A 13,833-nucleotide genomic window follows, 5' to 3' on the forward strand; every position below is an offset into this window, starting at 1 on the left:
TAGAATCCTTCAATATTGCAACTCAAGGCTTGAATTTTTTCTTCAGTTCTTTCAGCTTAGGAAATGCAGAGCTTGTTCTTCCCTTTTGGTTTTCTACCTCCAGGTCTTTGCACATGTCATTATAATACTTTACTTTGTCTTCTTTTTACTTATTTCCCATACAAAAATTTATACATACATTGTTGTGTGACTCCAATGGCTCTCCCCATACTGTGACCGCACACTCCTCCTTCCCATCCCTGATTCCCCATATGTCCATTCAACCAGCTCCTAACCCTCTCTGCCTTCCCATCTCACTTCTGGACAGAAGCTGCCCATTTAGTCTCTTCTATCTACTTGAGCTAAGAGGCACACTCCTCACGAGTATCACTTTATGTCCCACAGTCCAATCCACTCCCTGTCTGAAGAGTTGGCCTTGGAAATTGTTTTAGTTCTGAGCTGATAAGAGAATCCAGGGGCCATGCTTTCTGGGGTTCCTCCAGTCTCAGTCAGACCATACTAGAATTTGAGTTCTGCACCCCACCTTTCTCCTGCTCCATCTGGGACTCTCTGTTGTGTTCCCTGTCACGGCGGTCACTGGTAGTAGCCGGGCACCATCTAGTTCTGGTGTCAGGCTGATGAAGTCTCTGGTTTACATGACTCTTTCTGTCTCTTGGGCTAATACCTTCCTTGTGTCTTTGGTGTTCTTCATTCTCCTTTACTCCAGGTGGTTGAGACCAATTTACTTTGTCTTCTTGAGCTGCCCTTTGAAATCTTCTGTTCAGTTCTTTTACTTTATCATTTCTTCCTTTCACTTTAGCTCCTTGACATTCAAGAGCAAGTTTCAGAGTCTCTTCTGACATCTATTTTGGTCTTTTCTTTCTTTCCTGTCTTTTAAATAACCTCTTGCTTTTTTCATGTATGATGTCTTTGATGTCATTACACAACTCGTCTGGTCTTCATCATTAGTGTTCAACACGTCAGATCTATTCTTGAGATAGTCTCTAAATTCAGGCGGGATATGCTCAAGTTGAACTTTGGCTTCCGTAGACTTGTTCTAATTTTCTTCAGTTTCAACTTGAACTTGCATATGAGCAGCTGATGGTCTGTTCCACAGTTGGCCCCTGTCTTTGTTCTGACTGATGATATTGAGCTTTTCCATTGTGTCTTTCCACAGATGTAGTCAATTTGATTCCTGTGTATTCCATCTGGCAAGGGCCACACGTATAGTCACTGTTTATGTTGGGGAAAAACGGTATTTGCAATGAAGAAGTTGTTGGTCTTGCAAAATTCTATCATGCGATCTCCGGTATCATTTCTATCACCAAAGCCATATTTTCCGACAACCAAGCCTTCTTCGTCTCCAATTTTTGCATTCCAATCACCAGTAATTATCAATGCATCCTGATTGCATATTTGCTCGATTTCAGAGTGCAGAAGTTGGTCAAAATCTTCAGTTTCTTCATCTTTGGACTTAGTGGTTGGTGCGTAAATTTGAATTTTAACTGGTCTTCTTAGTAGGCGTATGGATATTATCCTATCACTGACAGTGTTGTACTTCAGGACGGATCTTGAAATGTTCTTTTTGACAATGAATGCAACTCCATTCATCTTCAGTTTGTCATTCCAGGCATAACAGTCCATATGATTTTCTGATTCAAAATGGCCAATATCAGTCTATTTCAGCTCACTAATACCTAGGATGTTGATGTTTATGCGTTCCATTTCATTTTTGATGATTTCTAGTTTTCCTAGATTCACACTTCATACATTCCACATTCTGATTATTAATGGATGTTTCCAGCTGTTTCTTCTCATTTTGAGTTGTGCCACATCAGCAAATGAAGGTCCCGAAAGCTTGACTCCAGCCACATCGTTAAGGTCAACTCTATTTTGAGGAGGCAGCTCTTCCTCAGTCTTATTTTGAGAGCCTTCCAACCCAAAGGGCTCATCTTCTGGCACTTTATCAGACAGTGTTCTGCTGCTATTCATAAGGTTATCACTGGCTAATTCTTTTCAGAAGTAGACTGCCAGGTCCTTCTTCCTAGTCTGTCTTAGTCTGGAAACTCAGCTGAAACCTGTCTGTCATGGGTGACATTGCTGGTATCTGAATCCCGGTGGCATAGCTTCCAGCATCACAGCAACATGCAAGCTCCCACTGTACGAAACTGACAGACCTGTGGGGGAGATTTTACCCATGGAAACAAAAAATGTCAAATAATTTATAGAAAAATATTGTGGCATATTTAAAAGCTGGGATTGTCCTTATTATTGACTCTGAAACTTCCTTAGAAAAATTATGGGATGTAGGTAAATAAAAGAGCAACAGGGAGATGATTACTCTAAATGCAAGTAAGAAGATATAAGGTTATTCTTTAATACATATGTATATATATATATGTGTATATAGGAGCAGTTCAAATCTACCAGTCTCTCCTTGGAAACCTTACGGGGCAGTTCTGCTCTGTCGTATAGGGTCGCTATGAGTCAGAACCAACTTGATAGCATCTAACAACAACAACATACATATATATACAAACACACATATGTATACACACACACGCATATATATGTATATATATATATGCGTGTGTGTGTATATATTTCTGAACTGGAAATGTCAAGGGTTTTCCTTAAGCTAAAGAAGAAATATTTCATACCTTTCCCTAATATTAAATGGGGTTTTAGTAGGTAAATTAGAATTCACTTTAGTAGACAAATACTATGATACTGTTTGGTGCAGTCTTATTGAAAACAGCATGTATTAAGACAATGTCAAAAGAAACTGTGCCTACAAAAAGAAACAATCTTTGTTAGTTATGAGGGATGGGAGGGATGGGGGAGAATACTAAATAGACAATAGATAAGCGGTAACTTTGGTGAAGGGTAAGAGTACACAATACTGGGGAAGCCAGCACAACTTGTCCAAGGCAAGGTCATGGAAGCTCCATAGACACATCCAAACTCCCTGAGGGACTAAATTGCTGGGCTGAGGGCTGTGGGGACCATGGTCTCGGGGAACATCTAGCTCAATTGTCATAATACAGTTTATAAAGACAATGTTCTACATTCTACCTTGGTGAGTAGTATCTGGGGGTCTTAAAAGCCTGTGAGCAGCCATCTGTGATACTCCACTGGTCTCACCCCTTCGGGAGCAAGGGAGAATGAAGAGAACAAGATACAAGGAAAAGATTAGTCCAAAGGACTAATGGACCACAGCTACCAAGGCCCCCACCAGACTTGAGTACAGCACAGCTAGATGGTGCCCAGCTACCACCACTGACTGCTCTGACAGGATTACAACAGAGGGTCCTGGACAGAGCTAGATAAGGATGTAGAACAAAATCCTAACACACAAAAAAAGACCAGATTTACTGGCCTGACGGAGACTGGAGAAACCCCGAGAGTATGGCCCCCGGACACCTTTTAGCCCAGTGGTGAAGTCACTCCCGAGGTTCACTATTCAGCTGGGGATTGGACAGCTCCATAAAACAAAACAGGACTAATCAGGCCCAGCGGTCCAGGGACAAGGAGACTAGAAGTCAGGAGGGGACAGGAAAGCTGGTGATAGGGAACCCAAGGTTGAGAAAGGACAGTGTCGACATGTTGTGGGGTTGTTAACCATTGTCATAGGGCAATATATGTACTAGCTGTTTAATGAGAAACTATTTGTTCTGTAAATCTTCATCTAAAGTACAAAAAAAAAATGAATTATCTATGTGAGATCAAATTGATAAGAGCAACTAAAAAGGTTTGATGGGAAGTCTAGGGGGCAGTGAGTTGAAGATAATGGTGACGGAATAATTTGGAAAAGGATAGTGAGAATAGCAGCACAACTGGAAGAATGTAATCGATGTCACTGAATTGTACATGTAGAAATTTTTGAAATGGTGTATCTTTGGCTATGTGTATTTTCACCAAAAAAAGGAAAAAGGTCCTCCAAGGTTGAGAAGGGAGAGTGTTGCCATGTCGTGGGGTTGCTAAGCAATGTCATAAAACAATATGTGTACTGACTGTTTAATGAGAAACTATTTGTTCTGTAAACCTTCATCTAAAGTACAATAAAATAAAAAAAAAGAAACTGTGCGTATATGTCCAACTTAAATTAAACCATCATGGTAGGGCACAATGAAAGCAAATGCAAAGAAATACAATAGAAAGAATAAACATGAGGTAGATTCCAAAGAGGAATTTTAATTTAGGAAAACAACAAGGGGAAGTACTAATTCCAATATGACACATATAATACAAGTGAAAGTTATGTCACTGGGAAGAAGTGTTTACTCATTGTTAATACAATATGTAGATATTTCATTGTTGATTTACTGAACTATGATTAATACCATATTTCATGTCTTCTAAAATTCATTTTTCCACATTTTATCATCTCTGAAATGTGTCTGACAATAAATGTGATAAGAAAACACTGTTTAATTGGCAGTATTTTTTTCTGCCAAAATGAATCTTATAATTGATGACATCTTAGATATGAAGAAATATGGCACCCAAGACAGTATTTTTCTTGCTCTCAAACATTGAAATCCTTAGCAAATAAGGATGTTGCAATCTTTGGCAACTTCCTCATAGAAAATAAACAAATTTTAAAAGGTTGAAGATAAAATTGAATTCACATAGAAATAAGATAAACTTTCATCCATTCAACATACCAATATAAGAAGTTTTATACTAAGTTTGAGATTAAGAAAGAACAGAACACGTTGACATAAAGCAGTAGCTAAGCATGCACCGAGTCTAAAATAATGTAAGTGTGAAGCCATGGGAAAGAAAAAGCTGATTTATCTGAAGGATGTCTCAGCTCGGGAAAGTTGCTAAGCAACCCACAATAGGTGAGGCCAATTGTTTTTAAGGCTTTTTCTACAAGCTCCTGAATGCTGAAACAAACACTCAGCCTTTCCCTGCAGTAGTTTATAGGAAACAATCATCTAGGCAAAGAAGAGGAAACAAAGCAGACAAAAGGAGAGGGTGACAGTTGTGCTCAGGTAGAGATATATTTGTATCCCTTCAACACCGATCAAAATGTTGACTTACTGAGCAACACTTGAAGTTCTCAATAAATGTTTGTTTCTTGAATAAGTGAATAAACAAGTGAATGAGATGATGGTAACATTTCCAATCTAATTAAAGAGGACAGCTGTCCACATCAGATCTCCTAATGCCTATGCAGACACTTTAATGAAAGAAAGACACACACACAGAGGACACTAGCTTAGAGACAGATTTTCTCAGCTTTCCTAGCACTCAAATGAAAAAAATCCAGTAACATCTCTGCCAGAGACATTCATCCTCCTAAATTAGAGAAGGATGTTCCTCACATTTCTTTCACTTTCTGCAACAACTGAAAGGGAAAAAAAAAAAGCTCACACTCTCTCAAAATGAAGCTCAAAATATGCTGAGTATGTCTTCAAACTGCATCAATTTTTATTTGCAAAGCTTTCACTTTGAAAAATCAAACTATGAATGCAGCAAAGTAACTTGATGCCATGACCCAGCTTTTTGCTACTAAGAACCTCAGCTCCCTCCAATCAATACTGCATGGCTTATTTTGTTACAGAATGTTACTGACAATGCAAAAATGATTAATGCAATATATATCAACTTGTAATTACAAAAACAAAATAATTTTTCTGTAATTAGCTTTCCAGGAACTATTATAATTTCTATATTTGTACTTTGTTCTCTTACCTGCTGTGCAGAATTCTATAATTTCACTCCATTCAGACACAACATAATCACCATCAACTTGTTTTGAGGCAGTCTGCACTGCTACTGTATACTCAGTTCTTGGACTCAAAAACCAGTGTCCACGGACAGTCATGGGCAAGGGAACAGCTTTTGCCACCAGTTTTGTTGGAACATCCTGATAAGGGGAGGAAGTGAGGGAAGAAGGGAGGGAAATTAATTTAAGCAACATAACTTGAATCAATTTTAAATGGGGGGGGACTCATTAAATTCCTGGCTGATTATAGAATTTTTCTGTTTGAAAAAAGTTTAACAATTCTTTTATTCAAATCCCTTTTTCTTCATATGTAGAAAGTAAGGCACAACTGAGTAAGTGACATGCCTGAGATCATACAGCTAGTGAATGACATAAATGTACTTGAATTTCAGATCTCTTGATTTCTATCTAGTACAGTATTCTTCGTAAGGAGCCCTGGCGGCGCAGTGGTAAAGCACTCAGCTGCTAACTGAAAGGTCGGTAGTTTGAACCCACCAGCCACCCCATAGGACAAAGATGTGGCAGTCTGCTTCTGTAAAGATTTACAGCCTTGGAAATCCTATGGGGCAGTTCTACTCTGTCCTGTAAGGTAGCTATGAGTTGGAATTGGCTTGATGGCAGCTGGGATTCTTTTTTGTACACTATATTCCTTAAGAGTGTAAAATTCTCATACTAAGTGATAAAACTTAAGGAAAAAAAGAGAGCACAAGAGAGAGAGAGAAATAAAAGAGATAAAATTCAACAGATTTACTATTTTAAAATACTACATTTTCTAAATTTAACTACTCAATAATTTTACCAGGGTAGCATTACTAAACATTTTATATGCGAAAGAAGAGAAAACTTTTAAAATAGTATTTTAAAATAAAAAATCAGTTTTACATAAAAATGAGGTAACATTCGTTTCACTTGTATTCAGATATAGAGCCTATGTATCACAGAAAAGTTTGGGTATTCCTAAACAATTATTACTAAGGTAATTAAACCTACTGGTTGAATAATCACTACCTTTCCAAAGATATGGTAGTCTAAGTGTGGAGTGAAGAAAAGGGGTCAAATGACCTATTCATCATTAATGTTAAATATTACAAAGCTGCTTCAAGAAGGCAAATGTCAACAAAGAGAATACCTATCACCAGAAAGCATAATCAGAATTGGAACAGGGGAAGAATAATGACTGATCAATCTTGCTCTCTCTCACTTATCTTTAATATGTATAATCTTCACTTATCTTTAATATGTATAATTGCATTTCTAGTAAAACACAAAATTTCTAGACAGTTCTTCCAAAGATTTCCCAAGTCAAAACTCAGTATCAATGAAAAACAAACAAACAAAAAAAAAAAGAGCTTTTCATCATGGGTGAAAACACTGAAACTTAAAAACGGATACTTAAACCAGATAACTGTTATCCTCTCTATAGCTATTTCTGGAGTGAGATATGTATCAGAAGAGATGTATGCTATGTAGACAGGTATAGGAATAAATATCAGAGAAGTGTTACATGTCTAAAACATCTAAAGGTTAATACTTTTTTGCCCTCAAAACACAAAAGAAAATTCACTACATAAAACAATGTTTGCCCTAACTTGCTTTAACAACTATCCTAAAGATTATAAGCTGCATCAGATTCCTCTTTTGGCAGTCAGCATGGGGAAACATTTGCGCTTAAGGGGAAAACTATGCCTATAACACACTCTTCTGGATATCTGCTTCTGACTCTATGGAAGCTATTTTATAAGAACTTGGCTGCTAACCAAAAGGTTCGCAGTTCAAATCCACCAGCTGCTCCTTGGAAACTCTATGGGGCAGTGCTACTCTGTCCTATAGGGCTGCTATGAGTCAGAATTGACTCTACGGCAATGGGTTTGGTTTGGTTTTGGTAATTTCTAGATAACTGATAACAATTCAGTTATTCTTGTCTAAAGACATGGAAATGAATTCTGTCCAGTGGAGGAGCAACCCTCCCTACCTTTTCCCCTTCCTTCCAGATGGAAAAACCAGTTTTGCTTCCACTTGTACATTCATTTCAATATTCTTGATCTATAAATGTATCTGTTCCTCGGATTATCCTTTGAACTGGTTACAACACCTAATCAGTTTCCTTATTAATGAATTAAATAAAATCTTCATCACATTTCCATTTATCTATATGAGTCATGATTTTACCTTTTTTTAAATTTTCTTTTAACAATATGCATGGCATTTCACATTCTTATAAAATGTCTTAAAGGGATAGGGTTTTTAAATCACATATAATTTTATTTTCTCCAAACAATATTAAATATATAAATCATTAGTAGAACATTATTCCTTTCAAAATATCCTCATATTTAGATAGAATATTTTAAAGATACAAACAAACATAATTTTGCATAATTGGAATCCATTGGACGGCAACAAGAATTGTAATGTTGCAATGTGTTAGGGTTTTACCTTGTGTTTAAATTTATTAGAGTTCTTGTTCTCTTTCTTGTTGAGGTCAATGAAATAGTGTGTAATACGGTCCTTTGATTTTGAATCCATTTCCCACGAAATCTTGAATGAGTCACATGTAATGTTGCTTATTTTTATGTTATGTGGTACAGGCAGTTCTTCCATCTCTGCTATGCCACTGTCTTGTGATTTGTTCCCTGCCAAGGAAATAATGCATAGAAAGTTAGCTCCCAATTAATTGATTTTTCCAGTTTGCAAGGTCATTAGCTATATACATATTTCTGAACTTAACTAATTACTGGATCTGCTATTTCATTTTGCTTGTGAAGTAATTTGAATGTTTGTGATAGTAAATAACATTCATGAGGTCATAATACCAATAAAAAGCACAGCTGACTTAGTTCTTACTTCCTATACATTTTCAACTTATTTTTCCAATTCATGCTTTCACAGAATAAAAAAAACACTGCTACTCCATCCTTCTATGAAAAGCTAGGCTTATGTGGTAGATTCCCTGTGAAAATCCCCAAGAGACCATCTTTTCTCTATGACTAATCAATTTTGCTCTAAAGTAATATCAGGTATTTTAAGCTAGATGACATCACAGAAATGCTGTTAATGAAAAATCTCATTGCTATCAAGTTGATTCCAACTCATAGCGACCCTATAGGACAGAATAGAACTGCCACATACAGTTTCCAAGGCTGTAAATCTTTATGGAAGAAGACTGCCACGTCTTTCTCCCATGGAGCAGCCGGTGGGTTCGAACCGTTGACTTGTTGGTGAGCAGCACAGCACTTAATCACTGTGCTACCAGTGATCCTTTGATAATGAAAGGGTCCAGTCAAATAAAGGAAACATGTCTTAAGAAATCTGTGAGGTATCAATAGCAAGCTATAAAAAGTACTCCTCTTCCCTTTTGGAAATATTACATATAGAAACAGCATATAACTGTTATATTACATATACAAATAATACTAAAGACTGTTCACTTACAAGTTACTATGTCAAAGCTTACTCTAGGAAATCTTTTGTCCGTGATATTGGTAAGTTTAATCTTGAATACTAAAACAATACACAAGGCTGAAATCAACTGCCATGTTGATTGTTACCATTAAAATCTTAAAGAATTGATGGGGGCACCTGGTTACTTTAAAGATTGTCTGTCTACATTCCCAGTTACAGCAAATGCTAACAACTTGGCTAACAGTATAGAGCAGGATATGATGGATGATAGAACAAAAAGAGAAAAATAGGCTTAATAAAACATACTGGAATCAAATTTTACTCTACTCCTCCTCCCCCCTTCCTTTTCTCCCAATTCAACAAAATGTTCAGATACTCCAGAAGTGAAAAAACTAAATGTAATTGTATTCATATGATAAAAAACAGCAGGTCAACACATAACTTGTTCTTTAACAGAATAAAATAGCAAATGTTCAACAAAAATGGAAACAACAATAATGGATGCCACCTTGTGGCAATATCTTCTCACTTCAGGTTAGATTGTTAGCTTCTCTGTCTCACACCAATAATTGATATAAAACTTTTGACAATTCTCACCTTTATTAAATCTTAGCCCATGTGGTCTCATCTCAAGCTGTGTTTTGGCCAGAGGAATTAGATGGCAAGTGAAAACTAACTTCAAAATAACATTTTTACTTTTATTTTTTGAACAATAGTTCTTAAAATCCTTCTTTCTTCTATGTACTTCCCTCATACTTCCAGCTTCTCCAGATTCCCTCTCCAACAAACTACCAGGAAAATTACTCCCTCACCTTTCTCTGTCTTCCCAGTTTGGCCTCATAAAGATCCCAAATTGCTTCTGGCCTAAAACTTTTCAGAGGTCAAGGGAAGGGAAGAAATCAAATGGAATCCTCTTTATTGGTCTTGGCAAAGGAAAATAAACACTCAAACATTAGTAATTTTTCTCCTATATAGAAAAGCTCACATTCTAACCTATCATTCTGATTGCAGTTATCTTTAAAACATCAGTAATGCTAATGAAAACTTTTCTGGATTCTAATGGTAGAAATTTCTGTAGAAGTCATCCACATTATGGCTATATCCACATATTTTCACAAAAATTGAATAAACAAGTATTAAAATTGTTACAGGATCATATAGAGAAAAATAAATTGATATTTTATTTGATTCAATTTAATGAAAATACAACTTCAACATATTAATACTATCTAAGATACTATATTTTGCCATTGAAACTTCCATTATTGTCATTTGACCTTAACATCAGAAACAGTCTATTTCCTAGAATATAATACTGTATATTTTATAAATTTTTTTCTTCTAATTGTTAGGATTTCAGTAAAAAAAAATTTACCTTTGTTAAAAATGGGAAAACTGTTAAAATTATATGTTTCCACTGTGAACAATACAAAGCTCAACCCTATAAAGGATGTGTTATATCAAGAATCTTCATTTCTGAGGAGGTGAAGCCAAGATGGCGGAGTAGTCAGATGCTTCCAGTGGACCCTCTTACAACAAAGACCCGAAAAAACAAGTGATTTGATTATATATGACAATCTAGGAACCCTGAACATCAAAGGCAAAGTTGAGGAACTGGACTGAGTGGCATGGGGAGGGAGAGATGGTTCGGAAGCAGCAAGGAGTTGCCAGACCTGACACAGGGAGAAACTGAGCCATTCAGGCCTAATCAGCTCGGGGGTGACCGGCGAGGCAGGCAAGCGGCGGTGCTCGGGAGGCGTGTTTTCTGCACCAGGAGAGACCCAGCACCAGAGAGTCTACACAGCCACTCAGAACCAATGAGAAGCAGCCCTCATCGGAAAGATAAGTACTTGCGTACGGCCTGCCGTACGGATCAAATACACCCCCCTTAGAGAAAAACCTCTCTCCCATTTATCTCCCTGCTCCCTGCTCTGCACTGGGTCCCGGACCAGCTTCAGCAACTGCCAAGTTCCCTGGGCTGGAAGTAGGATCTGTCACATGCCTGGAGCCATTCTCCCTGCCTTGGAGAGTGAACAAATAAACAAACGGGAAAAAATAAACTGCCGGCTCCCCTAAGCCAGGAACCCAGGGTAGGCATAGCTCCTTTGCCTAGGCACAGGCATAAGGGATCCACGGACTTTGAGTGCCTTTCCCCCTGCATAGACTTGTGTGGGCCCATCTCAACGGCGTAGGCCCTCATTACCACAGTACAACAGGGTATATACTGGAACCCTAACTTCAACTGTTTCAGCTGTGAAGTGGTAGGTTCTTGACATTTGACACTGCTCTGCCCATTAAGCAGGGTTTTCACCTACCCACATCAGGGACCTGAGGACTGGTGGCTCCACCTATGCCACCTAGCCACCTGCGAGAGGGGCCCATGAATAAGAGATGTCCTTCAGTCCTTACAGCCAACAGCATTAGGTGCTCAGAGTCCACCTGAAAAACCCACCCCACTATGTGTTCTAGGGAACAGGGACACGTCTCCCTCCTGGACACTAGGGGGCAGCTGTCAGCCCCTTGCATTGCTCAGAGTGTGTCCCCCTGCTGCAGCCAGAGATGCCTGTGCATACATCAATCACCCATGCCTGTCTAGGACTATCAGTGAGAGCCTACACCATACACTTGGTGGCTATCTACCTGGGCACCTGAGCTAAATCCATACAGGAGGAGTGGGCGGACTCCTGAGCTCACATACCTAGTAATAGATCTAACCACCTGGTGACAGGACATTAGAGCTTCAAAGGTGCCAATAATCAAACTAGCTCATATGAGCAGCCTATGTGGGCACAGCAAAACAAAACAAAAAGCTAGGATACAATAAGCAAACATACAATAAATAAATATAATAACTTATTGAAGGCTCGGAGACAACAGTCAGTATCAAATCACATAAAGAGGCAATCCATGATGGCTTCAGCCAGCTCCCAAAATAAAGAAGCTAGAAATTTTCCAGAGGAGCAAAATTTCTTGGAATTACCGGAGACTGAACACAAAAGATTAATATACAGAACTCTTAAAGAAATAAGGAAGGAAATTAAGCAAAATGCAGAACATGCAATTGAGGAAATTAAAAAGATTAGAGAAGAGCATAACGGCAAATTTGACAGGCTGCAAGAATCCACAGAGAGACAGCAATCAGAAATCCAGAACATTAACAATAAAATTTCAGAATTAGACAACTCAGTAGAAAGTCATAGGAGCAGAACTGAGGCAGTTGAAGATAAAGCACTTGATACCAACTTATTTGAGGAAAAATCAGATAAAGGGATTAAAAAAAGTAAAGAAAACCTAAGAATTATGTGGGACTCTATCAAGAGGAATAACCTATGAGTGACTGGAACACCAGCACAAGGGGGGGATAACAGAAAATACAGAGAGAATTGTTGAAGATTTGTTGGGAGAAAACTTCCCTGATATCATGAAAGATGACAAGATATCTATCAAAGATGCTCATCGAACCCCATGTAAGATAAATCCCAAAAGAAAGTCGCCCAGACATATTATAATCAAACTTGCCAAAACCAAAGATAAAGAGAAAATTTTAAGAGCAGCTAGGGACAAACGAAAAGTCATCTACAAAGGAGAGTCAATAAGAATAAGCTGGGACTACTCAGCAGAAACCATGCAGCAAGAAGGCAATGAGATAACATCTATAAAGCCTTGAAGGAAAAAAAAACTGCCAACATAGAATTACATATCCAGCAAAACTGTCTCTCAAATATGATGGTGAAATTAGGGCATTTCCAAATAAACAGAAGTTTAGGGAATTTGCAAAAACCAAACCAAAATTACAAGAAATACTAAAGGGAGTCCTCTGGTTAGAAAATCAGTAACATCAGATAACAACCCAAGACTAGAACACAGGACAGAGCAACTAGATATCAACCCAGATAGAGAAGTCACAAAAGTAAATCAAAGCTAAAACACTGGAAATAGGGACACAGATATCAATATATAAAAGATGACAACATGAAAACAAAAAAGAGGGACTAAAAAATGTAGGTAAAGATTTTTCATATGGAGAGGAAATCAAGGCAATATAAAGAAATAAAAGACCGGTATAAACTAAGAAAAATAGGGGTAAATATTAAGGTAACCACAAACGAAACTAACACTCCTACAAGTCAAAATAAAAAACTAGAAAAATATAAAGACTCAGCAAACACAAAATCAACAATAATGAAAACGATGAAAAGAAAATAAAGAAAAACGACTCAGCACAGAAAATTAAGTGGAACAAAGAAACTGTGAACAACACACAAAAAAGATATCAAAATTACAGCACTAAACTCATACCTATCAATAATTATGCTGAATGTAAATGGACTAAATACACAAATAAAGAGACAGAGAGTGGCAGAGTGCATAAAAAAACACGATCTGTCTATTCGCTGCCTACAAGAGACACACCTTAGACTTAAAGACACAAACAAACTAAAAATCAAAGGATGGAAAAAATATATCAAGCAAACAACACTCAAAAGAGTGGCAGTATTAATCTCCGACAAACTAGACTTTAAGGTAAAATCCACCACAAAGGATAAGGAAGGACACTATATAATGATTAAAGGGTCAATACACCAGGAGGACATAACTATAATAAATATTTACACACCCAACGACAGGGCTCCCAAGTACATAAAACAAACTCTAACAGCACTGAAAAGAGAGAGAGACAGCTCCACAACAGTAGTAGGAGACTTCAATACATC

At 37.6% G+C, this 13,833-nt stretch overlaps 1 protein-coding gene across 1 annotated transcript in view; it reads right to left on the reverse strand.

Moving 5' to 3' along the window:
- PHYHIPL (phytanoyl-CoA 2-hydroxylase interacting protein like) overlaps nt 1–13,833 on the reverse strand; it is a 65,438-nt gene that overhangs the window by 11,241 nt on the left and 40,364 nt on the right. Inside the window, exons 2-3 of the mRNA XM_004369871.2 lie at nt 8,153–8,349; nt 5,683–5,857 (exon numbers count right to left, since the gene is read on the reverse strand). Of these exons, the coding sequence (XP_004369928.1) occupies nt 5,683–5,857; nt 8,153–8,349 (372 nt within the window). The remainder of the gene's footprint in view (nt 1–5,682; nt 5,858–8,152; nt 8,350–13,833) is intronic.

This window comes from Trichechus manatus, unplaced genomic scaffold (assembly GCF_000243295.1).
Source record: "Trichechus manatus latirostris isolate Lorelei unplaced genomic scaffold, TriManLat1.0 scaffold00007, whole genome shotgun sequence".
Taxonomy (NCBI): Eukaryota; Metazoa; Chordata; class Mammalia; order Sirenia; family Trichechidae; genus Trichechus; species Trichechus manatus.